Source organism: Vollenhovia emeryi, unplaced genomic scaffold (assembly GCF_000949405.1).
Source record: "Vollenhovia emeryi isolate VEMERY1.0 unplaced genomic scaffold, V.emery_V1.0 DF939131.1, whole genome shotgun sequence".
Classification (NCBI taxonomy): domain Eukaryota; kingdom Metazoa; phylum Arthropoda; class Insecta; order Hymenoptera; family Formicidae; genus Vollenhovia; species Vollenhovia emeryi.
This window is the reverse complement of record NW_011967235.1, coordinates 1,790,890-1,814,228: the sequence shown is the minus strand read 5'-3', so window position 1 is coordinate 1,814,228 and position 23,339 is coordinate 1,790,890. Positions and strand designations below refer to the sequence as shown.

The 23,339-nt window shown below is 42.4% G+C and overlaps 1 protein-coding gene across 7 annotated transcripts in view; it reads right to left on the bottom strand.

Moving 5' to 3' along the window:
• The window catches only part of LOC105568153 (glutamate receptor ionotropic, kainate 2-like), a 137,909-nt gene that overhangs the window by 9,600 nt on the left and 104,970 nt on the right, over nucleotides 1–23,339 (bottom strand). For 4 of the 7 annotated variants that reach the window (XM_012023574.1, XM_012023576.1, XM_012023581.1 and 1 more), the window contains exons 9-13: nucleotides 16,689–16,790; nucleotides 16,506–16,607; nucleotides 15,810–16,013; nucleotides 9,599–9,802; nucleotides 4,525–4,629 (exon numbers count right to left, since the gene is read on the bottom strand). In XM_012023574.1, coding sequence (XP_011878964.1) covers nucleotides 4,525–4,629; nucleotides 9,599–9,802; nucleotides 15,810–16,013; nucleotides 16,506–16,607; nucleotides 16,689–16,790 — 717 coding nt within the window. The remainder of the gene's footprint in view (nucleotides 1–4,524; nucleotides 4,630–9,598; nucleotides 9,803–15,809; nucleotides 16,014–16,505; nucleotides 16,608–16,688; nucleotides 16,791–23,339) is intronic. The other 3 variants (XM_012023575.1, XM_012023579.1, XM_012023577.1) reach the window with 3 other exon arrangements.

Genomic DNA, 23,339 nt, shown 5'->3' with positions numbered 1-23,339 from the left:
CACTACACTAATGTCTATTACATAATTCTTCCCATTTTTCAGTTTTAACTGTTCATATTGTTGAAACGGAACGGTCAATAATTCTGATTTTTTTCCAGTTATTTGTTCTATTTTACTTTATAACATACTTGTTTCTCATACGAATCTCACTCACCGGTTAAGCTTAAAAAAATAAAATGTGCCATCATTTCCGTTTGCAAACGCAAATATTAATATTTTTAACACGTAGTAATATGTGTAAATAATATTTCACGTGAAATAATATTTTTAACGTGTTTTACACGTAATATTTCGTGTAACATAGGAAACTTTAACATTTTTCTTACAACTTTGAGACGGTCAATTTTAATATAATTAGTCTTATTTTGCACGTATTAATGTAAAGAATAAACTGTAAAAATTCGAAACAATTCTCACATGAATGATTTTACGAAATAACTACCTTAAAGACCGACGTAATATCCGCGTATGTCAAGTATTTATAGTGTTAACAATGAATCGATCTCGAATATTTCGTACTCGACAATTCGTGATAGACGGTATAGCGGGTATGTGTGGAATTTCGATGGATAGGTGGCGGAATGATTAAAGGATACAGCTTTGGGGATAGGAACAGCTACTGGCTGCAACGTTAATTGCAATTAAATGATCGCCTTACATTAATTAGAAAGCGCGCTCGCGCCGGTCAACGTCGATTGCTGCAATCAGCGAAAAGAGACCGCGCGCCTCCTCGCTCTTGCCGGGGGAAAATCCCTCTTCGAACGGAAACGAGCATTCAGCCCGCATTGAAAGGCAAGCTATCATCGTCAGCGCGGCGCGAGAGCTTTTGTTATATAATTAATTTAGAGGTCCACTTATCGGATTTTTTGCACCTCACCGTTTTGGCGAAAATGTAATTGTCCAACGACCTTGATTGAGATAAGTAATTCGTTCGATCTACTTTCAATTATTTGCGAGCAATTAATTTATCATTTCGTCGCTGTGTATCGTGATCGGTTGTACCCGATATTAGTATCGATTTCTTAACAAAGTACTTGAGTGGAAAATTTCTAAGGATTCTGTCAAGTGTAATATTATACGTAGTCTATAATTAATCCTGCAGTGAATCGCGATGAAAGATTACCACGTCATTGCTGCTTGACTGCATAACGGTGATTTGCTTAATTATCTTCATTAAGCAGTTGGCTTGTGCCATCGGGAACTAAGGCGAACAATTTCATTCCGAGTTCGAGCATTGGCATTGTGGAAGATCCTCAAGATACATAATACAATTGGCACTGTATTCACTGCTATAATTGTTGATGCGACAATGTGTAAAGCTGAAAGGGATTAATATAGGAAGAAATGCAAAATAATAATATAAATGTCTGGTCCAGATGTCTGTGTGTGTGGAAATGTGATCCAATCAATAAATAATATTACAGTCAGCAATATAAGTATCTATACGCAAAAATGTGCTATCTACGAAAGACAATTTCCAGACGTCTTTTCAAGAAGTCTTGAAAACTTTTTCAGATATCTACTGGTAATGTCTTAATGGCGTCTTAAATACGACACGTTTTTTTAAAGAATGAATGTTATCTGGAAAAGTTAATTTTTACGCGTTACTTATTATCTTAAGGAATATCTGTTGTTAAATTGGTAAAAAATAGTGCATACACCTTTAGAAGTCTCTGGCAGGGAAAAAGTCAAAGTAACATTAATTGAAGTATATTGAGTCATTAATTATTGCAAAGGAAGGATTATTAATTTTATTGGTTTTTCACGGAGAAGTTGTGTTACCTCTATTATTTAACGACTGCTTTAATGACGTTTCAAAGTGTTGATTCTTTAACTTTATTATTGATACAGCAGTCTGATTAGATATTAAGGCTATATATATATACAGGGTGATTCAGACCACCCGTACAGCCCCTTTATTTCGGAAATAGAACATTTTAGAGAAAAATGTTTCAGGCAAAAGTTATACGGTTTTAAAAGGGCTATATAATGAAAATATAAATTTTCGAAAAAATAAATCTTTTATGGCTATATGGAGGTCGCTGTCATTTTTTAAAATGGAACTCCCTATTGTTTATTATACTATCTTATTCTACTAAATAATATGAACAACTTTTGCCTGAAACATTTTTCTCTAAAATGTTCTATTTCCGAAATAAAGGGGCTGTACGGGTGGTCTGAATCACCCTGTATATAAAGGAAAATCTTCTATTATGAGATAGGCTCCTAATACAGGATACCGGAGTTTCTACTAAATTAATAGGCATCATCTGTTGGTTCCACTGTGAATTTATTGCCCTTGAAGTGGAATCTGTTCAGTGGAAAAATCGTGTAATCGTTGCAAAAAAAAGATTTGTGATTGAATTTAAACGTTGACAGCCTACTATTTCACATTAGAATCCTATCTCATAATAGAGGCCTTTCCTCTATTGCTATACGACTATACGCAAAAACATACCATGTATAAAATGTATAAGTGTATCACAGAGGAAAAGTATACTTTCATCCCGTAGTAACTCGAGAACGCGGGCGAACGGGACAAGAAAAAAAGAAGTAACAATGGGAAAGATCGGAAATGGCGGCTCTGTAAATTTCGTCGGTCCAAACGTCCGATTGGGTTTTCCGTGGGAAATCGAGAAATTAGAGATGAACGGAGGGAGCGGCCCCGGACGCGGCGATCTCGTCGACCGCGCCGTCGTCGCGAAAATTTTATTACAAAAGCTCGCGAGAAATTAACTTCTCCATCGGTATCGTTACGTCGCCCGCTCGCGCAATGCCATTATTAACTTCGGAGTAAGCGAATCCCACCGCTGCTCGTTACGGTATAAAGTGCAGCTGGCCGAGAGAGAAGTTAACTCCAGCATCTCGAATTATTTAGCGGGAGTCGAAACTTGGGGCGGGGAGGAGGATTCCGGCACTGCTGCTCGAATCGATCGAATAGAATCCGCGAGTCGGGAGAAACTCCCGACAGCGAGACATTGTGAGAATAATTAAAGCTTCCCGAGTGATAAGGTAGAATCGAGGGAAGAGACAGTAGGGGAGAGACACAGGAGACGAGAAGCGGTAAGAGAAAAGGGAGAGGAGATGTCGGCGGAAGAGGAGAGACAAAAAACGGCTGATGAAGAAACGACTCCTCGAATAAATATCGAATTAATCGGCTCGCTAATTCACATCGCGTCAGCCGATCGATGATACATTCCGATTATTAAACCATTTACGTGCCATCACTTGCGAGAGCGGCTGCACTAATTAAGTCTGCTTCCCCCTTCCGCGATCTCGCGACACGTGCTGCACCGTGTTATAAGCGGGTACATACATGTGCATGTTGGTACACGCGAGTGCATCGTCAAGCGCCACGATATTACTATCATAGCACGATCTTGTAACCGAGACGAATTAATAAGGGTCTGAAGATTCGAAATAATCGGTCCCGGCATTGTACGTATCACCGATCGCCTTTTTAAAGCGAGTTGCAATTAGTATAGATGCAGTTTTTCCATCAGTGTGTACTTTACATTATTTCGCACAACGATTTCATTTTCAGTGATGCAAGTCTTATGGTAATTAATATCTTTACGTTACTGCGCGCAGGAGGGAATTACTCTAAGAGTTATTTGCACGTGTTGCGCAATTGTGCAAACAAATGTAAGCGATACGCGTCTGGTTTCCACGTAGAACGCGATATTCGATAAGACTGAGCCTGACCATTGCAGTCAGTTACCACTGCGATGCACGGTAATAATCTCTTATGTGCAGGTGGTATTTACATCCAACTATTAATTGGCTGTTTTAGTTAAAATGCAACGGCATTATACAAACGTGACCATTACCAATGGTCGGTTCACGGGCAAGTAGATAAGAACTAGTATATGGCCGGCCGGCGCCAAAATCGGACCGAATTACAGCCGTATGGATAGCGCGGCTCCTGCCCCGTTACCGATGGCATTAACTTGGACGAAATTATCTCGCGCTGCTAAAACTACCGCCTCGCGTTTTTACTAGCTTCCCGCCGTCGCGCTGCAGTTAGAGAAAAAGGTAAACAGGATAAACAAGGAATGTAAAAACATCGACGGAGATATTATTCAACGATGCGAAGCTTTCAACGACATTGCGTTGATTCTTGGGTATTGGGCGCGTTCGCTGGCTGCCAAATAAAAATGGTCTAACAACAACAGATGGAGTATACGACGGCAAAAAAAAAAGGCAAATAAGAATAACAGATGCGCGGCGCGGAAAAATACGCGGTACGAGGGGAGGGAAAGACCAACAAAGCTGGATCCGCCTCTGCAACAATGCGCGCTGGACGTGTACGAAATAAAAATATGAGCTATCAGGCTAACGCCATTTCGCGCGCGAACGGGGAGATTAAGGGGGAGGCTTATACAGGGTAGCTTTAAATGCCCCCCCCGGGTCCGTGCTGGACGCGGATGCAATTGCTACCCTTGTAACGTAATAAATTCCCTCGTTTAATTCGCCGGTTTCGCCGGCGCGAGTTGGCCGAGAAACCGCCGGGCTGTTGCTTACCTTGAAGAGGATCGAGATGCCCAAATTCATGAACGGCTTCGTGAAGTCGATGACGCTCTCGCGCGCGTAGTTGATTGTCATCGAGCCGACAGCGAGATCAGCTTTCTGCGAAATAAGAGAAGGCAATAATGCGTCCGACGGGAGTCGTTGATTCTAATTTATTTCTATTCCCGCCGAGCGCGCGCGGAGCGGGCGGCGGATTCCGCAGCGCTTCGCGAAGCGAAGCTACTTCCGATCCGTCCACTTGGTCGCGTTCGGCAGGTGCTCGAGATTATTTAGGCACGCGCGGCATTGGAATAGCTGACTTGGCAATAGCCGACGAGCGAAACGCTGTGTCCCCGATTCAATGAAGCCGCCCCGAAGGAAAGAGCTCGGCGTGCGTACTCCCTCGCCGCGATATCTAACTGCTTCTTCAGCGTCTGCGAGAGCACTCGCTGGCGCACACGGTGAAGCGCGGCAGTCCGTCGAGATTTATTTCCGGCTTGCGCTGCACACGGGAAACGCGGATATCTGGCTGGAAATGCGCCCCCGATAGGGAAATCCCCTGTCTTTTCTCCACGTGCAGCCCGCCTCTGTCTCCGCGTACAAATTTCCCCGTTAGTCGTGCTCTTGTATGCGCAAACGCGCACATTACGGAGAATTCTATCGCGCGATGTGCACGAAATACAACTCACCGCTTCTCGCCAATTTTTCATATATCGCGAACACCGCTTTGCATCGCGGGACGACACGTAATATCTGTTTCAACGTTTCAACCGGTAACGTCAATTTGCGACGGATTTCAATCGTGCGCGCTAATCGAAGGGATTTCGCGTCTCCCCCTCTAGCTTTTCAGATATTCTAATTAAAAATACACACTAATAGCACGTTCCTTTATGACGCCGCGTGCAACGTTACCCGATCACTCGTCTCGCACTTAAATAATTTTCATAATTTTATTTCACATCCTTTGCAAATTCGATGGGACAATGCAACTTCGCATCTCATTACGAGTGGAACGTCGGGTTGTCGGTCCCAATAACGCGACGCGACAATTTAACGACACGTAATTTGTAATTTCACTTTTATCCTTTCATGTGCAAAAATTCGATATTGCACTCGATACGTGTGTTACTGTGCATTACGGTTGTCGATAGTTAAACCGTGAATGGGGTCGCTCGGCGATACATCTCGCGTACAACGGACGGCCGAAATGGCCGACATCGACGTCGCGTAAAACGATACCGGTTCATCCCCGCGAAAGATATTTCGGACTGGCGGCGTCACTAATTCGCGCGTGATTTACGCCGCGCCCCGCGCGACCCATGGATGACGGTCGCAATAATTTGTTGTTGCGTGTTCTCGCGCGTTGACAGCACGGCGCCATTGCGGGCCCGCGATGCATCGCGCCGTCAATCGTTTATGAATGTACGAGCGACGGCAATGGTACACGCATCGAACGCGCCGGGGGGAAACGTGAATGCGAGAAGCCGGTTAAAGCTGCAGGCAGAGAGATAATGTACCGGAAAAGGGGCGATATCAATTTTACATGGGATTATGGAGTGTCCGGTATACGTGCCCGCGATATGGCGTGCGTGCGCGTGTATATATAATAAACTATATAATATGTATAGTTTATTTAATATTTTTATTGAAGATCGCTTTTGTCGATTAATAATTTCCATGACGGCAGTGATACATTGTGAACGAGCTTCGTTTTTCATTTCATTCATTCATTTTTGAGCTGCGTTACCTTTTCCCGTGCAGCCGACAAACGATATCCCATTTATCAACTGCGTTCAGATAAAAACGAAATATCGATATATCATTCTTTTCAAGAAAATCCACGCGAGGGAAATTAATATCTCGTGTAACATTTTGCATATTTCGCGTATCAACGGCCACTCCAAAACTTGTTGCGCTAAATTGCAAATTACCGCGATTCGCGAAAAATCCATCGTAAAACAATATTTCTACCTGAAAAAAGGCGATGTTTCCAAAGCGAGGTCGCTCGCTAGACCGCGAGTGTCTAGAGGAGAGACGACGTTTCTTCGCATTATATCGCACGCCAATTAAAACATGGCTAATTAAACGTGATTCCGATTAATCGTCACTTTGACATTCGCGGCTGCCTCGGATGGAGGTGGATGATCCGCCTGGCTGTGCGTAAGTCGCTAAAATACGACGCCACGCTCCTAGGCATATTACGTGCGCTTTTTTATCATCATTTTTCCATCCTCGGTTTCGCCATTGCGCTCTCCGGGAGCGCGCGACGACTGCGGCGAGGCGAGTATTATTAATGATCATCTGACAAAATTAATACTGCCGTCCGGATAACATAGTGCCGGTCGCTTTGTAACGCCCGCCGGTCTGCGGGCCCCGACGAAAATGAGAAATTTCGCGGGACTCTCATATCGCGATTCCTCGTCATTCCAAGAATTCCAGCCCGTACGCGCGCGCTTACACCACCGTCGTCGTATCGCTGATCGCTGTGTTTAACGCATTCAGGAACTCGAAATATAAGGCCATTCATAGCCGTAATTTTCCGGAAATTAAAACGCGATTGTTCCATCTGCGTTATCGACGCCTCGGGTCCTTCCCACCACAGCGTCTCCTCCAATTCAGCTCATTGTTTCGCATCTGGGATATTTCGTTAAATTAATATTCGCGCGTGGGTGATTTTCAACGTTTCGGCTCGAGCCCCCGCGTATCTTGTTACACGTTCGGTAGGAGCCGCGAACTTTCCTCGTCGCATTACATTAAAAGAGTGGAATTAATTATTTCTATACAGGCGCGTAGTTTCAGTTATACGCGCCACACGCAGGGTTTATACATTATTCATTGCGATAAAAAGTGCGCCCTTGTGTTCCGCAGCAACCGGACACCGAATCCAATCCCGAACTTCGGGATTTATGGCGAAAGTAGTTCCCTGGAATGTAGATATCGCTGCTAGAATACTCGCCTCATTACATCCTACTTAGAATTCTCCCAAAAACGAGCGCGCCTTTAAGAAAGGTACCGCGGAAGAGATGCGCGTTCCACGAAAAAGGAGCAGCGCTTTCCTCAGAAAAAATTCGGAAATTCGTAAAATACAAAGGCCGACTTGCCTATTTCGCAACTTGCAGATTGCGTCACAAGCTTCCACGGAGAGAACTTTCTCTTAAAATTTATCCTGAATATCATGTAATCGTGGGACAACACGGCCATATATTTTACTTATTGTTAGTAAAATTTCACTTGGTAAAATATAAATTAAACTAGTAAATTGTTTACTTAGTAAAATATATGGTAAAATTTCACAAACTCTCATAGAAATGCCCTGAAAATAATGTTGCTGCCGTAGCTAAAACCTGGCAACTAAATTTTCAATCGTACAGTATGGACAGCTGATATTCAGCTGTGATAGCCAATACTCTGCTACTGTGCCTATTCTATTAGATGCGACGGCAAACCATTTGTTCAGAAATTAATGCAGCAAGATATTTTTAGCAAATCATGATTAGCTACGGTAGCGAACATTTTCTTCAGCGTGTTGTCCAGCGATTACACGGTTTTCAGGATACATTTTACGAGAAAATTCTCTCCGTGCCGTGAGAGACGGTCAGTTGTCGCTGTCTCATGTTGAGGGATGGTTCTAGTATTAACGAAAATACAATCGCACATATATACATAAGCAACATCTAAATTCTACGTTCCTTTACTGGTGCAAGTAATACAGTGGGCTATTGTGATCACTTCAATGCGGGTGTCACGCGTGTACGTACACAATGATATGCTACACGTGCGTTGAACTCTGTGGCCTCGACAGAAAGATTACCTGCAGCCTCGAGCTCTCTTTTACGCGGCCGCTATCTTTGCATCCTGGTGCCCGCCGGCACGAAGCCGCGTGCGATTGACATTGTTATCACGGCGCGGCGTCGCGCACAGTTGCCGTTGCATCTGCTACAAACGTCAGCGGAATATTGAAATTCGGTGGAACAGAACTCGTACGTGGGCACTTAATCAATCGTTGCCGATGTACCTGCTCCGAAATGTGGACTCAGCCGCGGGCGACGACGCGGCAATACGCGGGCTAGTTTCAGGCTTTCCTGGTAGAAACGTGGTGTCGCGCATACACGCATATACATACGAGCCCTCGTCTCGCGTCTGTTGGTGATTTGAATTGCAAAAGCTCGCGGCGTCCTGCGCAGCTAAGCCTACGCGTTTAAGCGCAAAGTGCACGCTGGCGATTTAAGCCTAGTGCAGACTGCACGCAGCAAGCAGCAAGCGTCGAGCAGCAGCCAATCAACGAAGAGATATTTTCTACGCCACTGCTGACGCTTCCGCAAAATTCAGCAGTGTTGGATCCTCGCTGCTTGACGCTTGCTGCTTGCTGCGTGCAGTCTGCACCAGGCTTTACTCGCGGCTATCGCGCCAGCAAAATGGCGCATCCCGCCGTGCCGCTCGTAAGTAATCCCGCATGGGCGGCCATCAATTTGCATGATTAACGCGTGCGGACTGTTATCGGCTGCGATAGATTCTTCGGCTCGATTCGACAATTCGTACGATGGGGGGGGGGAAGCTGTAAATTTTGAGCTCCTATACATTTCTTGGGGATTGACAGGATAATGCCGAGGACAACGTTACCCGTATCTCCCGAGGATCGCATTTCCTCGCAAACGCCGATACTTGCTCCCTATCTCTGTGGAAATTCACTTAACTACCCTTTGTTGCGTCTATCACCGGCTATCAAACTGTCTCACCGCGCCGAGAGTCAACAGTCTCCAGCGTAGGAGATCGCGGATACGCCGCTTCGGCGCATGTAAATTATACGCCGCGTATGTACGCGCGTATGTAGCCGACGGTGTCCCATCGCTACCGAAAGTTCCCTGGTTCGCGAGTACCTTTCGTGCACCCTTGTTAACGAGAAGTTGCACGACACGTCCAGAGGAGACGTGCGGGTACAAAGTGGCACGCTTAACAGTCGGTTGTCAATGTCGAAAACAATTGAATATCATCTCTGACAGGTGAATTTCTCTTCGATTCCAACGTACGTCCTCGCGTTAATTCGAGTCCGCTGCACCGACGCGCACGGACGCGTACCGCACACACTCACCTTGTCCATCAGCTGGCGAACTATCCCGTTCCACTCGCCGGTCTCGTAATCGTAAACGCCATACTTGCCATCCGGCACGAGCTCGATCCTGTAGGTGAAGCCCACCATGCGCGCTATCTCCTTCAGCAGGTCGATGCAGAAGCCCTCGTAGCGCGTGTTGCCGCTGAAATTCCCCCCGCTCTTCAGCATTACATACGGCTGCTCCTATGGGGATCATAAAAAGGAGCTACCGTCTTTTGCTTCGCCTCCCTTCGCAGGATTTCGCCCCCGCGATTCCTCTCTCTTTCTCTTTCTTCCCCTCTCACTCTCTCTCTCTTTCTCTCTCCCTCACTCGCTCGCTCACTCACTTTCTCTCTTTCTTATCTTTCGTCCATCTCCGGTCGCCAGTTCTCCCGCCCATTTTGTTATCCCGCATCCTTTTCGCAGGATACCACTACTGCACCGGGATCTATCGATATGGTCGACAACAAGGTTCCGCGAAACGATAAGACGTTCGCATGTTCGTCATGGGAATTTTATACGAGCGGAATATAAATCTTTTTTTTTCTCGGGTCGCGCGTGGAGATCAAGTTTTACAGTTTCAATTCGGGTTCTCTCTCAAGAAGCTTAGGGAAATTTTAGGACGTCGCCTCGCCCTTCCGTCGACGGGTACGCGCTGCAGATTTTAATTAAAAAATAATAGGTGGATACATTTTTTTGTTAAAATCGAATTATAATATTAGGTATTGATAATTGCGTCGACCTACCCCGTTTATTTCAGTGACACGATTGGCGAGCTCGACAATGAGAGATATTTTTATTTTTACGTTCGCAAGGAGCATTAACATGCTTTACATTGTTCTACGTTCTATAAAGATGTGCATAAAGATCTGCAAATTGCATTGCAAACGACGCGATGCAGCGAGACGTCGACTGAAAATTACTCAACTCTGTTTTCCGCCAGCTCCGAAACGCCGTCTATGAATTTCAGATAAGAGCGACATAGCCGTGTTTGTCGAAGATTTCCCGGACACGGTGTGCACCGTATGCGACAGCGAGTCGTGCATCTATCCGTGACGGCGTGGACAGCTTTAATTGGTATTTACGACGACACGCCGGGCATGGCGAATGCACTTGCCCTCGCGCGCACGTTCGATGGCTCTCTCGATGCTGATTACCAGCTAAATGGATTACTCTTCGATAGACTATTACGCCGAACACTCCCGCGAGACGCGCCCCGAAAGCGTAACTGCGTGTCGTAGGCCTCGGAGACTCAGGTGCGAGAGGGCCGATTAACGTGCGTGATGTTGCGTCAGCTAGACGATACTCTCTAAAAGTCAATCAGCGAATTACCGCCGAAAACAATGGATAGTTACTGATTTACAACTACAAATATACGTACTTATGAAAATTGCAGTGGTTTACATGAAAAAAAGAAATGATATTGTATCAACAAGATCAGTGAAATTGAAGTAAAATCGTTGAAACGACATCAATTTATGAATGAAAAAACATCAGATAGTTGTCTTAATAATCTGGATATTTAATTGAATGCTTAAAATTAAAGTCCATAGCAAATATAATTGCACGGAAAGCAAAATGTAGCTGCCGTAGCTAACACTGCATGTGTCAACTAAATTTCAATTGTAAAATATGGACAGATAATATTTAGTTGTGACAGCTAAATATTTTGCTATTGTGCCTATTGTATTAGGTGCGACAGCAAATCGTTTGCGGTGATTTAGAAATTTATAGTTATGACTGCAAAATATTTTTAGCAAACCATGATTAACTGCGGCAGCAGTTCTCCATTTTTTAAATTCAACAGCATTTTTTTCCGTGTATTTACAACTGTGAATCCGTGACTGTTCGCTGTTTTCAGTGATAATCCACTGATTGACTTTTAGAGAGAATTTTGCCAAATAAATGGCACGAGTAATGTTGTCCCCAGTAAAAACAATGATATTGCAACAATTGTCTAGGTCCGAAAAAATAACTGAGATTTCTAAATAAATAGTCAATACTGCGAAGTCGCATATGTTTTGTATTCAATCGATTTAAATAACAGAAACAGAATTTCTATCCACCGATTGACTTTTAGAGAGTATTTTGCCAAATAAATTGCACGAGTAATGTTGTGTCCATTAAAAAAACATGATGTTGCAAATGCTGCAACAATTTTCTAGGTACGACAAAATAACTGAGATATATACAATAAATAAATAGCCAATACTGCGAAATCGCATATGTTTTGTATTCAATCGATTTAAATAACCGAAATTCTATCTCAACTGTTAGCGAACGTTAGGAAGAAAGTCTTGCTGTGACGCCCATTCATTATAACGTTTGATTGTGGTACATAAACAGCTACATTCCTTACAAAGATTGTTCTAATTGTGATACCGAAATTCATTTTTATCTAAGGTGAATGATTAATACTTAATCATAAAACTTAAACTTTCCAGAAGGTTTTACTAGAACGTTGCTGCTCAAAACTTTCTAACAGATAGCCACAGATTCTTGTTGCGACACCTAAAACTCTACCTGAGTTAGTGAGATATTTTTTAGTGTCACATCGCGTTATTTTTACGAATAAAAAGTTGGAAATAATTAGAAATAAAAATGCCACAATTTTCTGACTCACGTTGAACGATCGTTGACACAATCGACAATCAAAACGACAAAATTTAGAATAAGCTGGTATTTTTTTTCAATCTGTGCGCGACAACAGCGTAACTTTTGACGAATGGGTTTTTGGCTGCGCTTCACGGTTAATTTTTCACAATAATTCAACGGTAAATAATTGTCCCGTTCCCCGCACGCGATAACAAATCTGCCTCAACCTGCATCGTCACTCAACAAATGAGAAACGGAGGGACTTTTGTTCGAATTCAGGGTGTGTATCTCGCGCGCGAGAAACGGCGGATTAAACAGTTGATAAAACGTTGATACGAATAATCGATCGTGTTGGAGTAACGCCGGCGAATACGGGACAGCGAGAACGAGAAAAATTATCCGAGGAATTCCGATAATTGCGGGCGTGTGGGAGGAGGCGAACGTACGACGGGCGAGGGCTTTCGTTCTACCGGGCAAATATTATCCCCGCGATGAATAAGTGAAAATATAGACAAAAAGATGCTCCCACCCCCTCGCAGGTGCGAGCGTTATCGCACCGTCGCCGTATATTCAGACGTGGAGAGCTGCAGGTCTAGCGCGCGCGGAAGGGAGGGGGGGGGGAAGAGGGGGAGGGGGAGGGAGGTCTAGATTTAAATTTAAATTCAAATCGGCTTCTTGAAATGCAATAAAGTAGCTTCACTTCATGAAGCTTTCCGCCATTTTAGATGAAAATGGGGCCGGTGACTGCGCCACGGCGGAAACGCGAGAGATTTAATTAGAGGGTACGTCGAGCGGATTTGGTATTTACGAGCTGCATATGAGAATTTCGACCGGATTAACTGCATGCTGCCTATACAGGGAATTTGGAACGCATTAATTAAGCCGCGTTGAAAAGCGGCGTGTTAGAAAAAAAGAAAGAGGACGGGTGATGAAAAGGAGAGCGCGTTAATCCGTCGGGACTCGGCGCATTTTGTAACATTTTTAATTGTTAATGTTTTTATCCTCGTTATTTAATATTATTATCCTTGTGACACGGGATTCAAACGAGAGGAGGCGACAACGCACAGATTTCATTCGTATGCCGTTTGAGGTTTTACATCCGTTTGTAAAAAAATTGTTACGCACACGTATACATATGCATGGGAAGAGCCGGAAAATTAAAACGTAAGGTTCGGTCCAAATAAGTCGCGCGAACGCGGGTGCAAGAAAGCGAAACACGAGAAATTAGCGGTTAGGAGTAAATTACGTGGTTAGGTGTGAAAGCCTCGGCGAGGGAAATTATTTCGCGCGGCGAGTATTTACCGTAGATTTCGTCAAGGACACGAACACGTCGCGTAAAACGGAGAAATGACTCGACTTATCGCAACGCGTAGATTAAGAAAAGACGGATTAAATAGTCGAGCGCATTCATGAATAATTACTTAATATGGCGCACCCTTGCGAGAGTAGACGAGCTAAAGTCCGTACGTGCAATCTAGACGACAGAAAATGAGATATAAAATTAATTTAAGCCAACTTAATGGCGGCTGTAAGGCCACTTTTAACTCTCTTCTGAATAATGCATGAATCTCTTGAATAAAGCGAAAAAGTACGTGAAGCGTGAAGCCGCGTGAAAGATTTAAGAAGAAGAGAGGCCCGGCGAATTTCAACGCGCCCGCGGATATAAAGCGACACGCGTACACGCAAACATCGGCCAGGCGCGTAATTATTTAAGCGGCCGACGAGGTAAGTTTTCGTATTTATAAATAACCGAAGTAAATAAAGAATTTATAGATCACTTTCAAGACGTTGCTTTAGGAAGTACACGGAAGGAGCTTGCGAGTCCACGTGATGCGTAAATATTCAATTAAATACTGTGTTTTAATAAATGCATGATTTCATTGTGATTACGGAATTTATAAAATGCTGTTATTTCGCACGAGAAATACATATTATTTACGTTTATTATCGTGCACCTATAATTAATATTTATTATTAATAAAGTTGTTATTAATAAAAACATTTTATTTCGTCAGACGTTATATCTACTGCTATTTTTAATTAAGCAAAAATTTCGCTGAAACATTGGCCGTATGTTAATTTTTGTGCTTGTATTGAAAAATTCCGTGTTTTAATATTAAATAATTATAAGTTACATATGGATATCATATTTGACTCTCTCGCGTCCGGCATTTTCCATCAATACGGCGTTCTCCTCGTTTAAATAAACTGATTCGCTTTATAAGGCGAATTTTCTATTCACATTCAAATTATTTGTACGCGTCAAATACAAGTTATCGCAAACAAGGAATGCTATCCCATTGTTCGAAACGATGCATCGCATTCGTTTCACCTAATTCATTAGTTTTGTTTTTACATTATCGAACATCTTATTGAAAATAAATAATGCAACGTATTGAAAAATAATGAGTAATATTGGAGGGTATAATTATTATCTTCTATTTTCCACGAGAGATGAGGATTCCGGGCAAAATTATACGTCGATAATTATATGCAGAATCGTATAAAAATCGGTGTAATATCACGCTAACCGAAGCCTGTTGTAAATTGTAGTATTACGGGATATTAAAACTCGCGGATCGATTGTTTCTTGTTCAACGAACCGAGTTGGCGCGCAGCTTTAAGATTCGAAGAACAGTCGCGAAAGCTCGACTTTCGGAAATATCATTTGAGACAGTTTATTGCGATAAATATTACCGCATGCCTCGAATTGGTGAGACGCCCAGGTAATATTTTTCGTAATAAAATTTCCGCCAGATATGGTCGAATAATATTACTCGTTCGGTTATTAGCGCTTGCAAAGAAGATATCACTCGTCTATGTAAATTGACGAGGTGACGCTGATGAATCCTGCGCTGTTCACGATAAGCAGCGCAATCAATAGACAAGCTGCTGCGATCACTGATTGATTTACGATCTTATTTCATATCGAGCGGCATTCGCGAGTTTCCAACGCCGCGCGCATTACGATATGCACGTCGCATTGCGATTTACAAGAGCAGCTTCTTATTCTACAATACGGCAGATACGAGGGTAGTCGATCGTAATGGGTTACTAGAAGAACAGATTCAACTGGTCAAACGTAATAGAATTATTGCGGCTAGATAGACAAATCGAATCGTAATTGAATCCGAAATGCTGGAACGTAATTGAAACAAAATACGAGGCTAGAGAAGGATGGGATAATTGTGTTACTTACGTTCATATTTTTACAAGCTGAAGAATTGTATAAACAACCAACTCTAATACTGTTTGCAGTCTTCTAGCGATATAAGTGCCATTACTACGATTGTATACTGAGCCTTTGTGATTAACGGAGCATTAATTTAGCGAGGGAACATTTGCAGTAGTGCAATGACATATTGATCAGCCAGGACGTATTATCGAACTACACGATTGATTTTAATCGCTAACACAATGGTATAACATCTAGTAAAATCTGATATGTAATTTCAGGTGCAACAAAGTAAAATATCCTTTGGTTGCTTAAACAAGTTAAACAGCCCCAACGCGAAATTCATTCAGATTCTCTAGCGATACGTGGGCGAGTGTCTGAGACGGGATCGTGTATCGGACAGAGAGATGTGAGAAATGAAACAAACAAACCAAATCATACATGTCGCATGAGCTCTCGGACGATGCCGTTCCACTCGCCGGTCTCCGGGTCCGGCGCGCCGTATTTTCTGTCCGGAACCAGCTCCAACCGGTACGAGAAGCCCACCTCCCTCGCCACCGCCGCCAGAAGGTCCACGCAAAAACCATAAAATCGCGAGTTCCCGGTGTAGTTCTTTTCGTGGTGCATCATCACGTACGGCGTCTCCTGCATCCGACGCCGACACGGACCGGGATTCATGCAAGAATAACGGAAAGCGCTTTGAGACCGCCGCGGTGTAACGCAGATTTATGACGAGACACGTTGGCGCCGACCATATCGAGGAACTTTCAACGGCAATCGCGCGCCTCTCGCTCGATTCGCTCTTCCAAAATGGGTGGTACGGCGATGCCGGAGTTGAAACAGTAAAACAGACGGGCATTATGCGACAATCTACCACGCCTTGCGTGTATATCTTCTTTCTTTTTTTAGATAGCACAAGTTATTGCGAATATATTCCTTGTGTAACCGCGCGCGTCCAAATGTCGCATAATCTTGCAATGAAATGCGAGCAGATTGACAAAGGCATAAAAATCTCCCTCTTAAAATATTAATTTCCTTGCCGTGCCATTGGAAGAAAAAACAAACAAAAAACTGAAAAGCAAATAAAAAAAGTTGTTGCGCGACACAGTGCAGACTTGACGTTGACGACAAACTCACCAGTATGGTGATCACAATCAGAGTTACGTTCCCAATGCTAGGCTCGAAAAAGGCCGCGGTGTCAGTGACGTTGACGCCGGCGTCGGGACGCCACTCGCCGACCTAGTTTCGCATATAATTTTATATATCCATTTGCTATTCGCGCCGCTCTCCTGTTTTGCTTACGGCGAGATCACGACGTACCTTGACGAGCGAGTGCTGTTTCAGTTTCAGCAGATCCAATTTAAACTGGATCCTGCGGCCTTCTTTAAATTCAATAGGTCCGGAGATTCCTTTCATCTCGACCTGCAACAAAAACCGCCGCGGATTCGCGTTCATGAGAGTGTTCTCCATGTTACATGCATGAGTTCGTCAACCTTATTCCGCGCTCGGCGCGCCGGGATATACAGGAAATTGAACTTGAAATAACAAGCAGTTTGTGTTGAGCAATGTATACACAATGCTCGAATAAAAATGTTCCGTTTATCCTCGTCTAATTCCGCAGCTCCATTGTCCTGGCAAACGAAACTCAGGCATCATAATTTAAGCTTTCAATGCACCAACACGAGGAGATAATTTTGTTAAAAAAACAAGGTATAATAGAAAGAAGAACTATAAATTTATTCCTAACATTGCGATTTGTAAAGGCCTGTGTCCACGGCGTTAGAGCTTGGTCCAAGTTCTGGTTCCGTCAAATGTGTGGCCAATCAACTTGCAGCTCTTACGGAATAGCCGCAAGTTGATTGGCTATACATTTCTCAGAGCTAGAACTTGGACGCAGTTCTTGGATCGCAAGGCTTAAGGTGTCTGCGATAAAGTCGCGCTATTGTAATGGCTGCTGTAACGACAGGTCAACTTGAGACGGGAAGATTTTCTTACGTGCTCCATATAAACTGCGAACTACATTAAAATGCGATGCAAGACGGATGCGCATCGTCGGCGTAAATCTCTCAATCTCGGCGGCGCGACGACAACTCGTGGTGTAGCAGTTTGGCTAACGGCTAGCGGGGTCGTATTACCGGCTTAGAAATTTTCCCGGTTGCCTTAAAAATTTTTGCACTTAAAAAGTCGTTACCGTTTACGTGAGCGTGAATCTCGTAAAGTCGTTAAAGCTCCTTCACAAAGATCTTACGCCACTCGTGTGCTGTTCGGGCAAGCCATATTCGCCGGCTTCCGGTAAAATGCCACGGGAATCTGCGGGACCATCGACGATCGAGCGATGTTAAGAGAGTGACGGGACATTAGTGAGGAAAAGGCAGGTGGATACGTACAGTTCTGGCGGGGATCATGGAATATATCAACTGTGAACGAGGAGAATCGTCAAAGTCGAGCGTCTTTCACACAATCGACGACATCATTTGAAAGAATTTTTAACAGTTCTCGTCTGTCGCGAAGCAAAGCTTGAAGTGGATGCAAGTACATAAGTAACTGTTGTTAAAGAAAAAACCCACCTCATCCTCGCGAAATAGGAAAGATTATTGTTTGCCGGTAAACTATTTAAGAAAATGGAGAATTTTTTATGATATTTTATAGATATTAAGCGTCGATTTACGTTATAGTTTATCTAAAAGCTTTCTAACGTTTAATTCATAAAAATACAGTTTAGTGTTTACCATATTGTATCTCAACAACTTTTATACCTTTCTGTGAAATAGTTTTTTGTTATGACACTGAGAAACTCGCAATTTTTTTTTATAGCGATACTCTCAACTGATAGCTTTTATATTTTTATTTTTCCTATACGTGCAATATAACCGTTGCGCTTGCTAAACCGCAAAGAATTAAAATGTAAGAGCTCTGATTGTAAAAAAAAGAAAGTGGAAAACGGTTCTGTACAAAAACGTACGCCCTCAGCTTAATATAGGTTTTTTTTCGCAGAACTTACAGTACAATTTTTATCATTGACCCTTTTATGACCACCGGGACATGTAAATCCCGGTTACATTTTTTGCCTCTCTGATTCCCTGCTAGTGTTCTATTTAAACAAAAAAACACATGACAAATAACTCGGTCATGAAAGAGTTAATACTGTTTACGTTCGACTGTTAAATATTAAAAAGTCAACTGCAGATTTTCTTGATGTTCCTGGAATTACACTCTATATACATATAGGAGGATACACTTTTCGATAGAACTCGGGAAGCAAACAATGCCGGATATAAGAAATTTATTTCAGCTTATTCTTGCGGTCGTAAAAATCGTCCTTTTCTAATCGTCGATTCGCTTTTTCGTGATCTCCGATTCGAGAGTAAAATCGCAACAAGACGAAGCAAAAATGTATACAATCTCTTATAACGCTGAATCGAAGTATAATAAAAACATGGGGTACTCGAATAAGTACGCTTTGCAAAACTGAAAATACGAGAAGATCCCCTCCTCAGCGTTTCGTTTTTGCGGGGTGATGCAAGAATAGAATGCGCGGAAACGGAAAATGAGGAACAAAGTAAACGCGAACCTAAAGTTTGATTACCTCATTAAGCAGCAACTTTCGCCAAAGAGAATTCATGATTTCTCATTTCGATCGCCACACAATGTTCCCGCGGATTTTCTCGAACAGGAAGGCAAGAAATATTGTAGCGCAACAGATGTCTTTGGTTCTCTCTTAAAGCAAAACCATTAATGCGGTCCTTATAAACTGTGCGCCTCTTGACTGATTTAAAAGTCGCGCGACGCACAATACTCTCCAACACTAAAGCGACGTACACACAGTCGCACCACATTTATCTCTTGGCCACATTCTTTTACATTAGTTTTATATTTTTCGCGAATGCACCCGAGTTGACTGTCCACCAGATTTTTCGTCAGCGCGTAACCATAAAGTGTGAAATTAACGTATGAAAAGCGACATTGTACTAAATTAGCAACATCGCATGTTTTAAATATATTACACCGGTGCCCTCATAAAATATTCATAACATGTAAATTATGCTATTGCATAAATGAATGTAAATGGAAAATGTTATGACAGTTCGCAAACCGCGACTACTAAATACCGCTTCACGCGCATTTGAACGTGCTTTGTAATAAATTAATAAAATAATATCATCGTGTCTATTCGCGTATACGACAAGTTTTATTATCTAGAGTTGTACATGCGGTATCGAGTAAATTACTTTGACGCAGCTCTTGAACCGTCCAATTGTTTATTTGCACGCGTATTTTCAGCACCGCAATATTTTTTCTACGTTCGATTGATTTAAGACTTTGACTCCTCAAGAAAATATTGCAACACACTGGCAGGAAATTCGGAGAAAAGAAAACCGCGATCTCAATCATTTGAGTAGTTGCAAGCGATATTTTTCTCATTTTTTCGCGAAGAAATTTTGTTCTAAAGCAGCCAACTTTTCTAACTTTGCCGAACCGACATTCACATTACGATATCGACCAGATTCATCGTTAAAACGGACAGTTGGACAGCAAAGGAACTTGCGGATTTAAAAACAGGAAGAAACGTTATAAAGTCCACGCGATGAAACATGTGAAGTTTAAAAATGTCTCGTCTGTTGCCTATGGACCGATATCTGTCAAATGTTAACTTTTTCGAAGATGTCTCGGCTTTCGTCCGCTCACATAAGTTTTTGCCATTGTCCGAAACCCGCACCATAAAATTCCCGTAGCCCGGTAGCTCCGATTCTTTTTATTACGCCAATCAAAATTCCGGTGCGAAGGCGGCCGGAATAAACGATCGGTAAATTCAGCGCGATATCTCCAGCCGCGGTCCAGGCAGTTTCGTTCTCGCGGCGGGTCTAATTAAAGCCAAAGCGGAAGTTACCACGGATTGTCGGGCGTGACTCAAATCCGAGAGTGCCTGCCTTTCGCGGCGAGAGAACGCGGAGCAACGGCGGCGACGGTTGCTCGCCGTGGCATCGGGATAATTGTAAATTGTTATTACGGGGGACACTCCTTTTGTCCGCGAGAAAATCCCTTTTCATGGACGGACGTGGCGCGACGACGATGACGACGACAACGACGACGACGACGACGACGACGACTTTTATCATTGTGTCCTCTTTGCGAGTCGTGCATCGTGTCGCGTATATCCTGACCACGCGAGCGGAATATGAGAAGCCGTCTTAAAAGCGAAACGCGTCGCACCGGCACGAATCTCGTGGCACATTTTGGCCTCATATATAGAGCACGTGATGGCGGCAAACAGATCTTATATCATGCGGCAAAAGCGGAAACGCTATTCAGTAAAATCAGGACGCCGCGAAGGAATTGGTCTATTTTACACCTTAGAAATCCCATTCGGCTGGTAATAAATTATACCAAGACACGTGGGTTTCCTCTTGAGATTCACTGACATTTAATTAACGAACGAGCTAGTGAGCGTAATTAATTGTTGTGCACCTTATGTACCCTTATGTACCGATTCTTTTATAACAATGCGATTCATTGCGCGATAGTTGTAGATTCGCACGAATGGACGGAACGATCCCATTAGTAAATTATTCGCGGGTGAACTTTGTTCCTCTACAAGGAAGTTATTGTCGAACGAGCGAAAATGTGGCGCGGTACGTTTTCGAAGCAATCAGTAACCGCGATCACTTCGTGTGTACGCGCATATGTGTGACTGTAATTGTCGATACTATACTTGGCTTGATTTATGCATTTACTTCTGTAATGAAAATGAATTAACTTCTCGCGTTCCAAAAAAAAAAAAAAATAAAGTTTGGCAAGAAAACTCACTCTCGTAAATCGCGAAGAGAATAAGACGCAAGAGAAGGAGAAGCTAGAAAAGAACAGCGAACTTCGTTGGATCGGCAGTTAGTAAACACCCTATATATATGATTTAACACTTTTCCTCGTCGATGTCACGCCGACAGGTTGAGCTCTCGCCGGTGCCGTAAAAAAGTCACGACCCTACAGAAAGTCGTTTATTTCTCTTTCGCGCAAAGGGATTCTTTTTTCCTCCTGTCCAAAGGTCGAAGAACGGAATATCACGTACGCGATTTTACAAGGCGTGTGCATTTTGGTAGAACATTCTTAATAGAGCAAAAATTTAACGCTAAATGACATTATTTGCTTGTCGTGTTTGCACGCGAAATGAAAGGGAATATTTATCTCGGAAAAAGCGATGAAGATTGCACGAAGATACACAGAAAGTAGTAGGTAAGCAGGTATTCATCTAGCAAGAAAAGTTTAAGTTTCTCCAGCGCGGAGCGAGGGAAGTCACCGTATCGCTAAATTTAGACACTTATACTTCAATCGTATACGTGCCGAGATAGCGTATCTCTCTCAATCTCTCTCTCCCTCTCTCGTGAAACTTCGTTTTGCAGATGAAGTGCATATTTGCAGTTGCGAAAAGCTGCTAGATGAAAGTCTCGCTAAGATACGTAACCTCGCAAAATCAAGAAAAATTTAAGAAATGGAACAAAATTGGAAATACCCTTGCATGTTCTGTGCCCCAGTTACGAGATATTGTTATTTTAAAAAGAATTATGAATTTTGATTGCATAATTATGTTAATTATGTCACTGTATTCGATAGGAATATAGAACACAGGTTTATTTTTAAATGACTTACTTAACAGTTGAAATTATAAATATTACAATAAATATTATAATTATTTACTTAATAGTCAAATATTATAAATATTATAAATAAACATTATATGCATTATTATAAATACACACGTATTATTATAAATATTACGATAAATATTATAATGATTTACTTAATAGTCGAATATTATAAATAAAAATTATATGTATTATTATAAATACATACACAATATGCGGAGTTTGTTTTAATCGTGGAAAAATAAATTATTAAATATATATGTAACATTTACTTTGACTATCGTTTGAATAATACATAAATGAATGATATTGGACATTAAGCCAATTACAGCTCTTTGTTTTCAGTTATATGCTTTCCAAAATTTCCATGATTATATTCTGCATGACGGAGCATTCGAAATGAATTATTTGGTATAAACGCACGGTATGATTCTCGTATACTTGTCGCTCGAATTTTGATATGGCTATTATATATTCCGGATATACGATTATGTATTGCACTCTCCGGAAAATTCGCAATTTATTGAATAATTCTCGGCGCTGAAATCCCGATAACAGAAATTCACGTTACTTTAGAAGACTTATCGTTTGTGATACCGAATGGGCGCATCGCGCCCGAAAATAATTGCTACAACGAGAATCTCTTCCGGCACTTTGAAATACTCAATTTCTCGAATTCAAATCATTCAAATAACCCAAGAGTGAATCTGCTCGGGAGAGTTGCAAACGCGCGTTGATCTTGTAAGGATTACTTTCAATCTCCTTGAGCGATTTAAGATTCCCGGCAGATCCATTTGAAAATTAAATAAGATCGATGGGGTAGCCGACACGATAGAATCGCCTCGCAGACAAGGTAGGAATCAATCGAGCTTGACTGTATAAAATTGAGTGAGCGCTTGCAGAGACGAACAAAAGTGGAAAGTAGATCGTTTCGTCCCTAAAGGTGAATTGTTTGTTACATGATCGAGAAGCCAAAGTTCCCTTTGTGGCGCTTAAAACCGGCTCTCTTTAAAAACAGAGCTACTTTAAAACAGATCTTTAAGATATTTTCGCACATTGACGATGTTAGAACTGATAGAAGTCATGCAAGTTAAAAATTGAGCCATTATTTTACCGGTAGAAACGGTGTTTCACGTCAATATTCGATACTACGCGTAAATAACGATCTAAGAGAAAGCGAGAGAGAGAGAGAGAGAGACCTCAATACAATAAATAAATTTCGTTGCATATATCGCTTTTGACAAGGAGTGAAATATTGCGCAGGCTTTAGTTCAGTTACTGCGTTTTTATTTATAGTTTCCAATCTCTGCCCAATAACTATTCTATACATATA